Source organism: Pelodiscus sinensis, chromosome 21 (assembly GCF_049634645.1).
Source record: "Pelodiscus sinensis isolate JC-2024 chromosome 21, ASM4963464v1, whole genome shotgun sequence".
Classification (NCBI taxonomy): domain Eukaryota; kingdom Metazoa; phylum Chordata; order Testudines; family Trionychidae; genus Pelodiscus; species Pelodiscus sinensis.
The window spans coordinates 21,899,343-21,918,162 of NC_134731.1; the positions used below are offsets into that span (position 1 = coordinate 21,899,343).

Sequence of the window (18,820 nt, forward strand, 5' to 3'; positions counted from 1 at the left end):
CAAATTGTATTATAGAATCATAGAACCATAGAGCTGGAAGAACCTTAGAAGGCCATCAAGTCCAGCCCCCTGTTCTAGTCAGGACCAATCCCAATTAAATCAACCCAGCCAGGGCTTTGTCAAGCCAAGACTTAAACACCTCTAGGGATGGAGACTCCACTACTTCACCACCCTCCTAGTGAAATAGTTTTTCCTAATATCCAACCTGGACCTCTCACACCACAACTTGAGACTATTGTTCCTAGTTCTGACATCTGTCACTACTGAGAACAGCCTCTCTCCATCCTCTTTGGAACCTCCCTTCAGGAAGTTGAAGGCTGCTATCAAATCCCCCCTCACTCTTCTCTTCTACAGACTAAATAGATCCAGCTCCCTCAGCCTCTCCTTGTAGGTCATATGCTCCAGCTCCCTAATCATTTTGGTTGCCCTCCTCTGGACTCTCTCCAACTCATGCACATCCTTCCTGTAATTGGGGGCCCGGAACTGGACACATTAGTCCAGATGTGGCCTCACCAGAGCCAAGTAAAGAGGAATAATGACATCTCTGGATCGACTGGCAATGCTCTCCTTAATGCAACCTAATGTGCCATTAGCCTTCTTAGCTACAAAGGCACACTGTTGACTCATGTCCAGCTTCTCATCCACTGTAACCCCCACGTCCTTTTCTACAGAACTGCTACTTAGCCAGTCGGTCCCCAGCCTGTAACAGTGTTTGGGATTCTTCCATCCCAAGTGCAGGACTCTACACTTGTCCTTGGTGAACCTCATCAGATTTCTTGTGGCCCAATACTCCAACTTGTCTATGTCACTCTGGACTCTATCCCTGCTCTCCAGCATGTCTACCTCTCCCTCTGCCTGCTTTACTGTGCTGTATTTACACCATCATTCCAGTGACATTACGAAAAATAACATTATGAAGGGAAACTATTGTAGACATGAGGTGATAAGACTTGGCACTTTAAATCTCCTCTCGTCTGAAGTACTTTACCAACAATCGCTGACCCAATCACTCACTACCTGTGAGAGAGACATGAATTACCACATATCAACTTTACAGCAGGATAAATATGAGAGGACAATTGATGCAGTGATTAGGGCACCAATTTGGTATTTGGGAGACCAGAGTTCACTTTCCTGCTTAGCCAGAGATATGGCTGACACGTCCCTTGGCTTCAAACAGTGAACTGGAGCCAATGGGAGTTGTGAGGCTCCGTGGCTACGGACCCTTTAGATAAACAAAGTGGCATGGGCCCCCGGCCCACTTTGAGAAACACTCCTCTAAAACATCAAGCTGCCCAAATAAAGCCACTTTTGATTCAAATATAAACACACTTAAAAAAACTGCCCTGTCCTCAGTCTGGTCTCTGACTGAGGAATTCTACTCAAAGGACAGCTCAGAGCAAATGAATGTAGCCATGCATTAAATCCCTTAAATATACAGTGTTTTTAGTGGCAACTTCAATTCAACCACAATGCGTTGCCAGCAAATACGCGTTGCGAAATTCCATTCTGAAAATTCAACATGTCCTGTCTGTCCTTAAAACAGCCTCTTCATCTGAGACCTGATGTACAATACTCACAGCTATACTGCCACTAATCCTCTGGTTTCTCTAAAATCTGCTAAGTGTTTCTACACATGTTCGCAGTTTGCAACTTATTCAGCATTCATAACCATGCATTAACTACTGAGTAACCTGTCTTCCCTGCATGTAAGGAATTTGATATCACAAATAAAGTCACCATAAACTCTACAGGATTAAATAAGTTACTGGATCTTCCAGCACAATTGGTTTCTACAAACGATACCATGGAAAATTACATTATCACTCTATGATTTGGTTCAATCTGATTGCTACAGCTAATTTAATAATGTAACCCAATTAGAACGCTTTTGTTATGAATGAACAAGCTTGCTTAATAAAGTATAAATGTCCTAGATATGTTCCTGGGAGGACATGGGAATCCTGAATATTTTGGAGTTACTATTACAAGAAGGCATCTCTAGGAATTCAACACTAAGCTATCCTCTGCATATGATTGTCTAACACCCACTGAAAGTGGTCAAAGATGTCTCCTTAGAATTTAATATGAATGTAAATCCTGATTTTTAAAAGAACACAGAGTCAGGTTTTCAATATCTCAAATACTCCATAACTGGGGCCAGATTTTCAAAGTATTTCAACTCCACATTTAGGACTCAAAATAAAGGCTTGGTTATGCTAAGTGTTCAGCACCTAGCAGCTACTCTTATAACTGATATGTCCAATGTATAGCATCCAATGTCCTCAGCTCTTGAAAAATCTAGCCAGTTATTTTGGAGTCTAAATTGAAAACTGGCCCTATGACAAACGCTGAGCTCTTTATAGTGATTGATGAGTCTGGAGTGGAACAATGCCAATTTATACCAATTGCAGAGTTGTCTCCGAATCTTTACTTCCTAACTAGTGACTTTTTAAAATGTACTCCTCACTGAGTGTCTTTAAAACATGAACTAATTTATTCCCAAAACACCTCTGCCTGAGGTAGGTAACTAGAGGTCTTGGGTTACAGCCTTATGTTTAGTCCACGACACTAGAGTAGGTACTCTACAATTTCAACAAATTAGCAATGATTGCTCTACCAGGCCCCAGGCAAAGAGGCTGTAAGAGTAAGGAGAATCAGAGATTCAGCCAGGGAGATAGGTCTATGGGGACTATGAGGGAAACAGTGGGAGGAAGGAGGATCAATTCCACTGAACAAGTGTTACAAGATATTATCCAAACCGCTACGGTTTGATGGATGGCTTAAAGTTCTGAATGATCTTATTTTGCTGGTACCTGTTAACCCAAAATTAATTCAAACTGTATGTTCTTCACTCAACTTCTGCACTGCTTTGGGCATCTCTGGAATCTGAGATTTTACCACCTCCAAGTCCACAATGCCCTTATTAGTGCTGAGCCAGATGGAGAGAAATATGCAGAAAACCAAGCAATACTTGAAGGAATCTCTCTCTCTCTCTCTCTCTCTCAGACACACAGACACTTTGTTGGTGCATGAATTTAATTTCCTGTCTCCTTGTTTTCAATCCGTCCGTGGATATGTCTGAGTGAAATCTGAGAGGGTTACATGTGTTACGGATCTCCAAGACGCTTACAAATATGAAGTAATTACTGTAACCGTGACTGATTTTTTTCTTCCTAAAGAAATTTCTCATCCCATTTCTCTAACCCCCAAATGCTTTTTCTTCTTTTCAAATATAAAAACAGACATTCACAAATTGTGAGCATGTTTATAATATATGTTTATTATAGTAAAATAGATGTGATACAATAACCTATAGTGAATATAAAGGTAATAGCTGAATGATGAACATTCTGTGAACATGATGAAGTGATGAACAGTCATGAAGGAACAATCCATAACCTCCATGGATCCAAACATGTCCAGGCCTCAAAATTTACATCTTGGGCTTATGTCTTTGTAAAAAGAAAGAAACCCAAATTGCACATTTTGGATACGGATATGAAATTGTTCACGTTTGGAGATACTGTGATGTGATATGATAATGATATCTATATCTTTTCTGGAAAACACATTTAGGTATCTATCCATGGTGTTGGTGTCTGTTTGGAGGTGTATATTGGTGTGTATATAGAGAGGTGAATTTCTGTATGAGTGTATACACATATACACAATAGATATATAAATTGTGTTTGTCCACAATGACTACATTTCTTGGAGTGGCTGGGCCTCAGACAATTGGAAGCAGGTGCTTTTAAATTACCACCACACTCTAAATCAAACACTCGGAGGATAATTACTTCCCAAAGATTACATCCACATTTGTGTTCTTTTTCTTAAAAATCTTGAGTTATTTAGAAGCCATAAGAAAAAACTATAATATTCCTTTGAAAGCCAACAGTGAAAGATCAGTAGATGGGGAACCCAAGCCCTTAGGGCTGTCACTTCACTGAACTGTCATGGCCACAAAATGGCTTTGCTATTCCTATGAAAGAAAACCATCGGACTAAAATGCAAGCAAGCAAACATACATGTCTTTTTAAATGTCCTTCTGTTTATACAGGAAGATTGGGATTAGGTCTTCTGCTCGGAGAGCGTTGAGCACAATATCAGCTGTTAACCAGTAATTCGGAGGATTGTATAGTATTTTAAAAAAGAGCCAAATGCTATAATCCATGCTCAAGCAAAACTCCATCAGTTGAAGTTCTGCTTGTGTAAACACTGTAAGATTTGGCTCAGGAAACATATCATACCTGAACGAAATATCATGCCTATAGACCAGCCCCAGTCTCAGAGAGTGGCCTTAGAGAAAACTGCAAAAACTCTTCTTGTGTACGTACTGTGCAATCCTTTATCATGCAAGCTAGACATTCAGTGATATTTCCTGTCTCCAGACAGTGATGAGTTTATATAGCAAAGCATAAGTGATAATAACCCTTTTCATTTTTATCCTATCTTACTATCAGTACAGATACTGTGCTTAATCACATAGGGGTATTTAATCCTTTTACAAAATGAAACAAAACACAAACAAAAAAAGCCCTTACCTTTATCATCCTGTGTACATTTACAGGAAACAAGCATGTTCTTTGCAGAGAAGGCAACTAGGAGCACAGATATACAGTATTTACTTACCAGGTGCAAAACTTAAAATTTGTCTATTTCAGCTCCCATTACTGCAGATACTAGAGACTGCAGTGGCTTAAAGCAAGAGCGTTCCTCTCCCCCCTCCCTGCCCCCCGCTCCAATCTTGCGTGCACATACACACCTGCCCAAGCATACCACAAGGAGGCTGAAATAGGGCTGCAGAAAAGAAAATGTATCTTGAAGCATACAGTATTTCGTATGCTTTGACACATGATTTTCTTAAAACAAATAATATGTTGAGCCTTCACCATCTTGTGAATCTCTTTCATGCACATCTCTCTCCATATTAATATCTGTTCCATCTATAACTCAAATATCAATAATATTAGCACATTAATATCAACATCAAGATGCACATGCCCCAGGTAATATACATATTTAATAATTTATTTCAGGGCACATGAGGTACAAAGTATTCTAGGATATTATACCAAGACAGTGGCAAAATAGATTTATTACATAAAGCAGATACATACACACATATATTCCTATAAAGATACATATACATGCTGGGTGCGTCTAGACTGGCAGTTGCTTTTGCGCAAAATCTTGCCAGCTGTCTAAACTAGCCGTGAGAATTTGCACAAGAACACTGATGATCTAATGTAAGATTGTCAGTGTTCTTGCGCAAGAACTCTGACGCTCCCACTTGGGAAAAAGCCCTCTTGCGCAAGTGTACTTGCGCAAGAGGGCCAGTGTAGACAGGGACAGGAATTTTTTGCGTAAGAAAGCCCCGATGGTGAAAATGGCCGCCGGAGCTTTCTTCCGCAAAACTGCGTCTTTGCTGGGCCCAGATGCTTTTGTGCAAAAGCAAATCTTTTGCGCAAAGGCACTTGCCAATATAGACGCTCTTTTGCGGAAATACTTTTAACGGAAAAACTTTTCCATTAAAAGTATTTCTGCAAAATCATGCCAGACTAGACGCAGCCTATCTGTGTCCTATATCTGTTTAAAGCATATAATATGCATATGCACAATATACTTTAATGTGTGCGCATATTATATATTTTATGTGATACTTTTAAGATGTGTTATATGCACATACAGAATATGTACATGTGTATGTTTCTTGGTCTGTGTTTATTTTTAGTTGTCCAGTTTTCATATAGCTAGTGTTTCCATAACTATATCGAGATGCATGTAACATATAGCATGTATGTTTTTAAATATTAATAATAGTTACAATATTTTAAAATAACAACATTGCACACTTCTGAACACTTGCAGATTATTATTCCAGGATAGGTTTTCTGTGGCACCCAGGCCAGCCTCCTTGCATTTAGCTCTTGATTGTTTACTCAACTGACTGAAAATGGTCTAAAGCCCTGGGGAGAGCAAAACCTGTTTGGGCCACTGACATTGAGTATCCTTGGTGCAGGAAGTCAAGACCTTAGAGGTATCCATCATTATGCCTGCCTGAAGCACAGGCTGGAGCCAAGGAACTTGCCTGAGAAGCTAGTAAAATTTTAATGCACTCTGTAGTGCGGTCATGTCATACTCAGTTATGGCAAATAATCCCAGATGCCTGCAGAGGTAAAATGGAGCTGTAATGTGCTTGCCTCCTAACCCGAGCTGACAGCAATGATGTACGACTACCATTAGCGGAAAATATCACTTCAACTAACCCATGATCCAGCTCCGCTAAGGGTCATAGTATCCATGAGGAACAAATTACACTCCCAAAGTAAATACAAATTTTCTACATGAAACGGGTACAAAAAAGAGAAAAGGGAGAGAGGGTGGGTGTGATACGTTATCTAGGACGACGTGCTCCCGAGTGACAAAGATGATAAAGGACAGGACAAATCACGGGCTGACAGAGCAGCATGGCAAAATCAGCCCAGAGAGCACCTAGTCAAGCCTGTAAACACCATCTTCCCTCCTCAGTGGCAAATCTTTTAACATGAACACACTTGGCTCCAATTTTATTACCGCTATAGCTGTAGGGACCCACTATGTGGCACATCAAATGAATAAAAAGGATCCTTATCTTGCCTCCTAATGGGCCTTAAACAGTAAGAAATGCATTGAGATTGCGTGAGCATCACGAGCATGTCATGTCTCGGGGACTGCTCAAGTTTCAGGTGAAGCATTTTTTCATAGTTAAACAAGACAATACCTGTCTGAATACTCAGCATACAGCTCTGCGATGGGAAACATCACAGCTTTGCCACAAGACTCACAGAATAACACCCTACCCCTCTATGAAATGAAGCATGCTATGTGACAGGACATACCAATCCAAGCGCTTAGCATGGGATTTTGTGGACAGCTCCGCCACTGGCTAATCCCGTGACCTTGGGCAAGTCATACGGGGACAAACTGTCAAAATGCTCAGTACCCACGATCAGAATCAGGTTTTCGAGACGGTACCGTGTTGGATCTTGATCTCTAGGGATACCTGTACACAGCGAAAACGTCCATGTGGAAGTCAGGCTCAGATGAGCTGGCCTTGTTGATAGGGGGCTGAGAAGCGCGGCACAGATGTTCTTACTCAGCTTGGCACCCAGGTTTTGAAACCTGGCCAGGATCTCACAGCCCTGACTCCAGCCTGGGAAGGAATGTCTACATGACTCTTTTTAGCCCGGTCATGAGCCTGTCAGTTGACCCAAGCTCTTAGACTCACCAGCTTGTTTTAGTTTCTGTGCCCTGTGGAATACCCTGTTACTTTAACAGGACTGCTTAAGACCAACTATTTTTCAGTCACTGATCACTTAGTCCCTGGGGGATCGACAGAATTGCTGGGCCCCTGGGCAAAAGGAGTGGGGGAGCTCCATGCTCCTGGAAGGGACGGGGCCTTGTATGGAAGGGTCAGGGCTGGGGACAGCCAGCCCTCAGGGCCACCTAGACCGTGCCACGCCTCCCCTAGCCAGCCCTCAGAGCATGCTATGAGGGGCTCTGGAGTGTGCCATGCAGGGCTCTGGCCTGGGACTCCGGCTGCCACCACTGCAGTAGTAGCAGCCGTGGCTGGTAGCCCTGGGCCATTTTGAACCACCATGCACAACAACAACAGCGAGATCTGGTTGGAAGGGAAGACATCTTCACCAAGATTCCCTCACGGAGCCCCTGTCGGGGGATGGGCTTTGCCGCCTCAGAAAAAAAATCGGCCGTGCAACCTATTCCCACACCTGGTGGGAGCTAAGGGAATCACAGGACACCAGCATAATCCACATCACCAGCTTCGTCCACCAGGACCCTCTCCATGGCAGCGGAACTCAGTTGGCTCTGCGCTACCAACAGATGCTGTTCGTCAGAGGCTGCAAATGGGTGACAGGGGAGGCACTGATGATTCTCTGTTCTTAGAATCATAGAATCCCAGGGTTGGGAGACCTCAGGAGGTCATCAAGTCCAGCCCCCTGCCCAAGGCAGGACCAATCCCAACTAAGTCAACCCAGCCAGGGCTTTGTCAAGCCGAGACTTAAAAACCTCTAGGGATGGAGATTCCACTCCCTCCCTAGGGAACCCATCCCAGTGCTTCACCAGCCTCCTAGGGAAATAATTTTTCCTAATATCCAGGGCTCGCCAGCCGTGTGGTTCTTCGCTCTGCGCATGCACAGATCTTTCTGCACAGATCGCTCCGCACCGGCTCTTCCAGGGTGTAATCTACTCGCCACGGGCAAGTAGATTACACTAGCCCTGCTAATATCCAACCTAGACCCTTCCCCGCTGTAACTTGAGACCTTGTTCTGCCATCCGTCACCACTGTGAACAGCCTCTCTCCATCCTCTTTGGAACCTCCCTTCAGGAAGTTGAAGGCTGCTCTCAAATCCCCCCTCACTCTTCGCTTCTGCAGACTAAACAGACCCAACTCCCTCAGCCTCTCCTCATAGATTCTGTTGATTCCCTCTGGGGCATTGGCCACAGTGGGAACACAGGATGGGCTAGACAGGGACCTCTGATCTGACCCAGCAAGGCTGTTCTTATCTAGCTGCTCCTTGGATCTCCATGGTGGAGACGACCTAGAAAAAAATAATGCCGCTTAAGCTTATACCGTCCTTTCTGAGGATTTCCTGCTGGCCCGGAGGTGTGATCAAGACTACTCCCCATCCACGCCTCCCATTAGCCAGCTCTGTCGCCACAAAAGTGCACCTGGGTCTGCAGTGTAGGCCTGTAGTTGTAATAGGGGAAGTTTCAGATGCAGAGGATTCCTTGCATGCATGGACTTGGTGGGGGCCCCAATTATTCCATATTATTTTCACTTCTCTGGTACTTAGCGGCCCAAACTGAGAGAGGAGCTCTAAGGGGCTAGGTCTGTGGGACCGGTGGCCATGCAACTGTGACTGATTGATAGAGCTTCATTCAAGTGCTGCCCTCAGAAAGCTTCATTTTTTTCCTTTTTTTGATAGAGGGAATAAAGCAGCCCAACCTTCATTTGGTTTCCAAGTCTCCCGCTGTAGTTGGCAAAAAATTAGCAACTGCCAACCTGAGGATGAAAGAGAACATCCCTCTTTTATGAATGCAGCTATCTGTAATGTACAAGATGGGTGTAATGCAATTTCAACACTATTTAATCCGTTTGTAATGGTGCTTTTGTTACTGGCAACAGCTCCTGTATAAGGAAGCCAAGTGCCAAGCAGTTAATTAGCTTGGTCTTTATTTATTTATTTAAAGCGTCCTAAAAAAATAGAAAGAAAGATTGAATTCCTGAGTTCTATCCATTTCCAGGAGAAGAGGGAACAATACAGAGGAACAGCATTAGGGATGGGATGCCTGGGAGGGTTGGTTAAGGTAGGATCAGGGAGGTGACTAGCTGCAGGTCATGGCTGGATGAGTAGGTCAGGTCTGGAGGAGCGTTTTGTGGGGAAAGAGAAGTTGGCCCATTATGGAGTCAGGAAAGTTGCCACAATGTCTGGGCGGGATCTGCATTTATTCAGGGACTCTGCAGGCTTCAGCATGGGCCCATTTCCTACTCTTAGGCTACGTCTACAGTACAAGTTTTTGTGGCAGAAAGTATGCTAATGAGGGACTCATTAGCATAAGTCATGATCTCATTTGCATATTTTCTGCCGATCCATTTTTTCGGTAGGGGGTTTTTGCGCAAAAACAAACAGTGTGGATGTTTTCTTTTTGCACAAAAACCCCTTTTTGCGCAAGATACCTCCTTTTTTGAGGCATAAGGATCTGGCGTAAAAAGGAAACATGGAACATTTATTTATCGCATATAGTAACACACACGCACAGACTGGACCACAGGTGTTTTATAATATATTGAGATACCTTTGCAAAGCCTGCAAACAAGAAAATTTAGCAGTGACATCTTCAAAATATACTAAATATACACACACTACCCAAATATTTTACATAATTGTATACGTGTAATTTAAAAGTAGATCTAGAATATATATGATAAATCATCATAGCAGGATCAGTCATCTCACATACCATATTCTCATCCTCACAGCTGTTTTAGAAGTAATCAAATGTGTTAGCTTTATCATTAAAAACATACTGACATAAAAATAACATTCCGCAACCGATTTTTCAGTTATTGTAGTGTCTACAATGGGGCTCTAGAGAGAAATACTAAAGTCTGACAAGTAAAGCACCAATGCAAGACTAAGGTACATAATAGCATTTAGCCCTGAAGTGGCCAGGGAGTAGATCCCTCTATGTTACTCTCATCATGATCCTATGTACTTCTCTTTCCTCAGGCTACGTCTAGACTGCTGCTTTTTATCGGAAAAAGATAGTTTTGTCAGAAAAGGATTTTCCAAAATTTGGCCCGTATACAATGGGCCAAATTTTGGGAAAAAGCTCCTCTTTCAGATGAGCCCTTCTTCCTCGTGGCACAAGGAAGACAGGGCTTCCGAGAGAGCACGTCTGCTCTTCCGCAAAAAATGTCGGAAGAGCAGACATGTTCCCTGGATACGACGGAGTTTTTCCGGGATACTCCGTATTCTAGACATAGCCCCAGGGGGGATTATGCAAATGTAGCTGACATTTTTCTTCAGTTAGGTAAACTCCTTTCTCACCCGCCTACCCACCCTATACTAAACCAATTCCAAATGTCATTTAAGTCAATGGAAACACTCCCATGAACCTTGGATCATAACCATCATGGGCAATCAACAAGATTTTGAATTATCTGCCCCATATATAATTCAGATTATCACGAGTCAATAACTACAACATAAAACACAACTACTTGGTTATCATTGGGCTATATATACAATTACGTGGTTATGGTGATTTTCAGTGATTGAGCATCTTACATTCTCCATACACAACTTACATAAAAATCCTGTAGACCTTTTCCTTCCATAGTCTAGCTTATGTAAGAACATATTATACTCTGCAATTAAATCTGCCCCCATGGCCAATGAGATAATTTCCCAAGTCTGGACTGAGTAAAAAATATTAAAAAGAGCTCAAATATGGCTCTTAGTTTTTACAGCAGGCTAATTAAATCCAGTGTTTATGAGAAGAGTGGTAGGGAAGGTAGAAAAAACAATGGTTTGGCCCTCATTTCAGTGTCTCTAAGCCATTAATAAGTCTTTTCATCAACTAGAATGCTCCCTTTATTTACGCAAAATGAATTCATTTGTACTTCTACTAATTTCCATGTGTATCATTTTAAAAATGAAATCTTGATATCACAGGAGAAAACAGTTGATCTTAAATATGTCATTGTGCAATAGCTTGCCCTTATTGTAGATCACAGGGCTTTGGAGATGTGCACCGACTAAGACTGAGAGGCCTTTGACTGGAGAAAACCCCAAAGTCTCATGAGATCCATATTTTCTGGTTGAATAAGATTCCTCAGTGGTGTTTGCTGAAGAGATCCCAGGACATCAAGGGTATGTCTAGACTACATGGCTCCATCAACGGAGCCACGTAAACTAGTTTACCCAGCATAGGCAAAGAAGCGGGGATTTAAATAATCCCCACTTCATTAAAATAAACATGGCTGCCGTGCTGTGCCGACGATCAGCTGATCCGGCACAGCACGGCAGTCTAGACGCGGATCTGTTGGCTGGGGAAGCCTTTGCCAACCGATCCTGTAAACCTCGTTTCACGAGGCATCTTTGCCTATGCCGGGTAAACTAGTTTACAAGGCTCCGTCGACGGAGCCATGTAGTCTAGACATACCCCAAGTGACACCAATTGCCATGCCTTTAGACATTATTGATCCACACTCTGATGTCAATCCTCAACAAAAGCGTGCATGCACACAGGCCCGGCCAAAGAGTTAGTGGGGCCCAAGGCTACACGGCTCAGTGTAGGGCCCTGACTGTGCAGGGCTCAAGCCAACCGCCTCGCTTCGCCTTTCCCAAAGGCCGGGCTTGCACACGCTCACAACCTACTCTCGAAGATATGGAACAAGAGAACAGGAAGGCTACTCAGAGTGCTCTGGTCTGCCACCTCGTGTATCACAAGGAGTCAAGGATAGATCTGTGAGTAGACTAGACAGGCCAGAAACTTACCAAGTCAGAGGTGGACACCAACCTTAGCAACAACAGCACTAAGCAGGGCTGCATCTTTTCCCTATTCAATATCCATATTCCTTCTTCCAAAAAAACCTCTTGAGAAAGGCCTCCTACTAGGACAGATACAGACAGAGAAAGTGTCTGGGTACGTCTAAACTACATGCCTCTGTCGGCAGAGGCATGTAGATTTGTTTGTTCAGCAAAGGCAAATGAAGCCGCGATTTAAATGATCGCGGCTTCATTTACATTTACATGGCTGCCGCGCTGAGCCGACAAACAGCTGATCAGCTGTTTGTCGGCTCGCGCGCTAGTCTGGACGTTCCCCCTGTCGACATCAAAGCCCTTTGTCGGCAGCCCCGGTAAACCTCATTCCACGAGGAATAACGGGGCTGCCGACAAAGGGCTTTGATGTCGACAGGGGGAACGTCCAGATTAGCGCGCGAACCGACAAAGAGCTGATCAGCTGTTTGTCGGCTCTGCGCGGCAGCCATGTAAATGTAAATGAAGCCGCGATCATTTAAATCGCGGCTTCATTTGCCTTTGCTGATCTGTCTAATCTACATGCCTCTGCCGACAGAGGCATGTAGTCTAGACACAGCCTCTCTTTCTAGCAGCTTCCAGTTAGAAGTGAGGGAGGGAGAATTGAAGGCCCGGCCATCATCTAAGAGAGATCAAATCTCATCAGTGATTTACACAGCTAGATACATCTTCAAATGGGGAAAGAGGATACCAGTAATCGAAGGGACAGCACTTCTCTACCACCAGTCCTTAGTCTCCCCATGTTGATGGACATTCCCCGTGTTCTTCCCTAAGTTTCTTTTCTTCACTGTAGTATTTGTGGGCATGTTTGAGTTTGCCCGCCTTAAAACTTTCTACGCTCTGTTGCATAAGCAAGCACTAGACTGATCTGCTATTTTTGACTTTAATCCAGGCTCTTAAGACTTTACCCTAGCACTGTAGGCCATTGCTTCCAACACACACACACACACACACGCACGCGCACACACACTTCATAACATCATTTCTCCTTACTGGAGGGCACAAATTTCTTGTAAGCTACAGAGACTAGCCTGAATCAGCTCCAAAAGTCCCAAGAGTGAAAGAAAGTCACCTCCCTCTAACATTTCTGATTGGCAAATGTTGACTCCGCGTACAGAAAGATGCAGCAGGGCATGAGCTTTTGTAATAGAAGATTGCCGTTCCCACTGAGAGGCAATTCCTGTTTGGAATTAATAGCTCACGGAAACGTTAATTTGTGTTGAATTGTTGTAGATTCATCAGTAGGCATTAACCTAGGGCCACCCAGGGATGATTTGACAATTACCGCACAAAAAGGACAACTCCATGTCTCGAAGCTGACACCCATGCTCTTTCCTTAGATGCAGGAAGTTTGGTTCAAGGCTCTATGCTTGGAGGTGCTCAGTGCCCTCAATGTTAACCATGAGAACTGAGGAGGCTAGCTCCCCCCAGGAGATGGTCAGCACGCTGAAGTGTCAGGCCCTTGTGAAGTACTCTCACTTGGCCCTGCATGGTTTTCTCACCGATATTTTGGTCTTAAAAAAAAAAATCTTTATTTTATTTTAAACAAGGATTCAAAATCTTCAGGGGTTCTATTGAAAGAGATCTAAAAGATCCTGCCTGTCTGAAGGAAGTTTCTGCTTGTCAGTTAAACAAAGGAATAATGTACAGCCTCCTTTATAGTGTGTACTTTACCTGTCATCCAACAGCACATTATCATGTCACGGCAGAGTGCACTTTTCTACAGGTCACTTTGTTTAAAATGACATGGATAATGCACATGTCAGCGAGCTGACAGTCCTGACCGTCCTTCAGAGATAAAAACCGCAAGACAAGCGCCTGTTCTTATCTGGGATACATGCGTTGGTCTATCATCTAAGTCAGACAGAACATGATTTCTCCTGAGAGCACTTTTTTCATTTCCTGATTTTAAGGAAATCAAATAAGCACCATTTGTCTTCATCTGAATATGCTTGACCTGCTCAGATGATGATGTCTTGCATTTTATAACAGGCTACATATGCTGAATTCAAATTAACAGCAGAGCAAGGCCTCAGATCTCTGCCTGGGCTGGCACAGTAAGCTCAGTAAATACTACAGCATTAGCAGCTCTTTTTCAGACCTGGGTCTGAGCTGCACAATTCAGAGCTAGGTTTGGTTCTGGAATCTGAATTGCCTTCAGTCACCAGGGACATTTGGCTCTGAGCTTAATCTCATCCCTTTGACAACTGCCATCAATTGCCAAGTTCAGATCCAGCATTGGATTTTAAACTTTCTCTGCACAAGTCCTCAGAACACTTAGGCTGGGTCTACACTGCAGGGCTGTGTCTACACTGGCATGAATTTCCGGAAATGCTTAAAACAGAATAGTTTTCGTTATAAGTATTTCCGGAAAAAGAGCGTCTACACTGACAGGCTGCTTTTCTGGAAAAGCCCTTTTTCCGGAAAAGCATCTGTGGCCAATGTAGACGCGCTTTTCTGGAAAAGAGCCCCGATCGTCACTTTCGCGATCGGGGCTTTTTTCCGGAAAAGACTACTGGGCCTTTTCTGGAACAGTGTTCTGGAATAAGGACTTATGCCCGAGAGGGAGCAGCGTAGCTTTTCCGGAATAGCGGCTGATTTTGTACAGTAGAGCATCGTTGCTTTTCCGGAAATTCAAGGGCCAGTGTAGACAGCTCGTAGCTTATTCCGGAAAAGCGGCTGATTTTCCGGAATAAGTGGCCCAGTGTAGATACAGCCCAGGGGTTTTGTGCAAGAAGCCTTTTGTGGAAGAGATCTTCCACAAAAACGTCTTGCGCAAAAGTGCATCCAGACCTCAAAGCGCATCGCAAAAGCAATTTGCTTTTATGCAAGAGAGAGTCCACACTGCTTGGATACTCTAGCGCAAGAAAGCTCTGATGGCCTGTGTTTTTGCCGATACAGGTTTCCTGCACAAAAACCCCTCCGGAGCGTCCACACCTGCCGTTTTGCGCAAGAGCTGTAGCGCAAAAAGGAGTTATTCCTCATGGGGAGAGGAATAACTCTACCGGCAAAAGCCTTCTGTTCTACCGATTTAGTTGCGTAAAAACGCACTTGAGGTGTGGATGCTCTGCCGGTTTTTGCACAAAAATGGCCGGTTTTGTGCAAAAACCTTGTAGTGTAGACGTAGCCTCAGCATATGTCTACACTGCAGCATTTTTCTGGAAAAACGGCCGTTTTTCCAGAAAAACTATACTTACGTCCACACTATCATTGCGTTCTTTTGTGAAAGAATGCAGGGGTTTTTCTGACAGCACCAAACCTCTTTCTACAAGGAAGAAGCCTTTTTCTGAAAAAGCTTTCTCAGAAAAAGGCGTATGTGGACGCAGAAGAAGGCGTTCTTTCGAAAGAAGAGGCCTCCAGAAAATAATACAGGTGCTCTGGTGGCCACTCCATCCAGACAAATCACAACTGAAATGTGAGATAGCATCCAATCAATGTGGATGCTATTTTTCGAAAAAGCACATTGCTTTTTCATTGTGCTTTTGCTGTGTGGACACTCTCTTTTGAAATAAGCTTTTCTGGAAGAAATCTTCCGGAAAAAGCTTCTTCCAAAAGACATTTGCAGTCTAGACATAGCCCCAGTAAAAGGTGTCATTTTGGGCCTCTCTCAAGTATTGTAATGAAAAAAATAATCCTTAATTGGTAACCCCCACATACATGAAAGTTGCTTAGTTTGCCTTTATATACAGAAGTGCTGTAAAAGAAAAGCATCAGGAAAACTGGTGGACATGAACTCTGCAAGTATAAGGGTATATCTACACTGCCACCCTAGTTTGAACTAGGGTGGCTAATGTAGGCATTCGAACTTGCGGATGAAGCCCGGGATTTAAATATCCCAGGCTTCATTTGCATGTTCGCGGGCGGGCGCCATTTTTAAATGCCCATAGTTCAAACTACCTGCCCGCGGCTACACGCGGCACGGACTAGGTAGTTCGAATTAAACCTCCTAATTCGAACTACCGATATTCCTCCCAGGCTTCATTTGCAAGTTCGAATGCCTACATTAGCCACCCTAGTACAAACTAGGATGGCAGTGTAGACATACCCTAAGGCTATGTCTACACTCGCGTCTTCTTGCATTAGAAGTATGGAATATCCGTGGAATATCGTGGAGCATAACAGCATGCGCAAGAGGGTTTTTCTTGCGCAAGAAGGGGCAGTGTAGACAGCTCCTTCTGGCGCAAGAGCCTCTTCTGCAAAAATGGCGGCTCATTAGGTATGCAAATGAGGCTCGGCTATATTCCACGCTTAGCCTCATTTGCATATTTCTCATGCAAGACGCCGTGAATGTAGACATAGCCTAAGAGTGGAAGGAAAATGCACTTATGGTGGATAAACACAGGTTTATCATCTTCTACCACTTAAGGAATAGCCTAGAATTGAATAATCAGTAAGTTAGGTGGAATTGGATAGTAATACATTGGAACTTCATATCTAAAGATGCAGGTTACTATTCTGTGTAAAAAAACAATTACAAACCCACATGTCTCTGTTATTGTACTCTGATTTACTCCAGTGATTAGCCATCCGATGGAGGGGAAATCACTAATGGAGTCAAATGCCGCAAACCAAAGTAAATAATACATCTTAACATAGTTAACAAATTATTATGAAAACCACAGAAGAAACAAATCCCCTTTCTGGGACATTATCAAAAGCTGAGGGCCAAAGAGAGTTGGCAGTTGGAGGCATGGGGAGAGAATTTTGCTTGTCTTCCTCCTATAACAACACAGCACTGATCAACTTTACCGAATCGGAGCTCTCCGGTCTGTTGTTTCCTTGTGCATTTCACAACGTGCTTAGATTCTTTTCTGCTGTGTCAGTGGAGACACACAATGGGGTCATTGTAAAGACATCATCTTCCTTCTTCTTGGTCTACTTGGAGCCAGTTCACAGAACTAGTCACCCTCCTCAACATAATGTGAGGGAGTCACATGGAGTAGACTTCCCCACATGCTTCCCCAAATGTGCCCAGCAAAGAAAAGAAGAGAAGAAACCAGTTAAACTGACAAAGGAAAAGGTTTGGGGTCATCCCGTAAGGACCGTCACACATATAAAAGAGTCACAGAATTCAATCTAGAAATGACATTTTAACCCCTTCCCCCCCATTGTGATAATTTGTTTTGACAGGTAAGAAAGTTACACAGAGATTTGTTCACATCAAAGGGAAAAAATTCAGACATATCAATGCAAAAGCTGCAGTTACTAGCATCATGAACAACAAATAGCTTTATAGATCGGTGGTTCCCGAATAGCACAACTTCCTCCCACGCCCTCCCCTCCACCCCAAGACTCTCAGGGTGGAGTCATTGGGGCCTTTACAAAGCAAATCCATTGCTCTGCCTGAGGGCCCAGTTTTTAAATGTGTCAAAGGAGGCACTCTCAAAAATAAATACATGAACCCTTTGAGTTGGCAGAACCTTGCACGTGCCAGCCAGACGACAGTGTGGATAAATGACCGTTTACAAGTGCAAATATGGATCTTTGTCAATATGTTCCCCTTGTGTTCATGACATGTTAGCCTTGCGGCGATACAAATGGACAATGGTCAAAGCAGTGTGCGTGCGTTACATACATAGATTGTGTGCCAATACGTCACAGAATGGGATGCGGTGCCTCCAAGTCATAGACTTGAAAAGTTCATCCCTAAAGTGTCTGATCCAGAGCCCACTGAAGCCAATGGCAGCCTTTCCATTGACTACAGTGGGCGTTGGCTCAGGCCCTAAAACAAAATGTATATAAACAACTGAATCCAGCATGGTGGTGTCTGTGCCCATAATGACATAGAACAGTACCAGTGGCGAATGCCCCAGCTTACCTTTTCTTCTTGATCACTGTCACTGTCGCACTGAAATAGAAAAAGAAAAAGAAACATGGATGAGAGAAACCTTTCCAAAGTAAAAGAGAGATAAAAGACATGACCAAAGCGCTCAAAATGAGTGAAGCCCACAGTCAATGAGGCTGCAATTCTTTTGGAAAGAAACACTTATTACATAACGGGGGTGTTCCCCACTCTCCTTCAAACAGAATTTGTATTTCAAGCCACCACACTTGTATTTATATTTCTATTCAAGTATTAACATGATTCCACAAAGTCATTTACGGTATATATCCTATTCCCCCAGTCAGGCTAATTTACATTCAAGGAAGCTAGTGTTGCATGAGGACAGAAGCCAAAATTAAATCACAGGGCAGGAAAAAAGTATCAGCTGCTTCTGATGAAAGGTAGGTAAGCTGCATCCCCACAGATCAGCTGCAAAGGTTTTGTCAATGGCAGGGCATGGAAACAGTTTAGACAACACTAAATATTTGGGGTCGGGAAGGAATTTTCCTCCAGGGTAGATTGGCAGAGGCCCTGGAGGTTTTTCGCCTTCCTCTGTAGCATTGGGCACAGATCACAGCTGAAGGACTCTCTGCATGTTGGGTCCTTCAAAGTATTTGAAGGCTTCAATATCTTTGATATAGGTGAGAGGATTATTCTAAGAGGGGTGGTTGAGATTCTGTGGCCTGCACTGTGCAGGGGGTCAGACTAGATGATCATAATGGTCCCTTCTGACCTTAAAGTCTATGAGTCTATGAGAACACGTTTGCCCCAGAAGATGATACACCTGACAAATCTACCATTTTACTCCACTGTTACTAGATGGCTCGCTTTGATGCCATTGCTCACAGATGATCCACTGAAAAATCCTGATGATTCAAGACAA

At 43.5% G+C, this 18,820-nt stretch overlaps 1 protein-coding gene across 9 annotated transcripts in view; it reads right to left on the minus strand.

The window, feature by feature from the left end:
- Positions 1-18,820, minus strand: part of AUTS2 (activator of transcription and developmental regulator AUTS2) — a 1,132,674-nt gene that overhangs the window by 321,831 nt on the left and 792,023 nt on the right. For all 9 annotated transcript variants that reach the window (XM_075904276.1, XM_075904280.1, XM_075904277.1 and 6 more), the window contains one exon: positions 17,932-17,961. In XM_075904276.1, the coding sequence (XP_075760391.1) occupies positions 17,932-17,961 (30 nt within the window). The remainder of the gene's footprint in view (positions 1-17,931; positions 17,962-18,820) is intronic.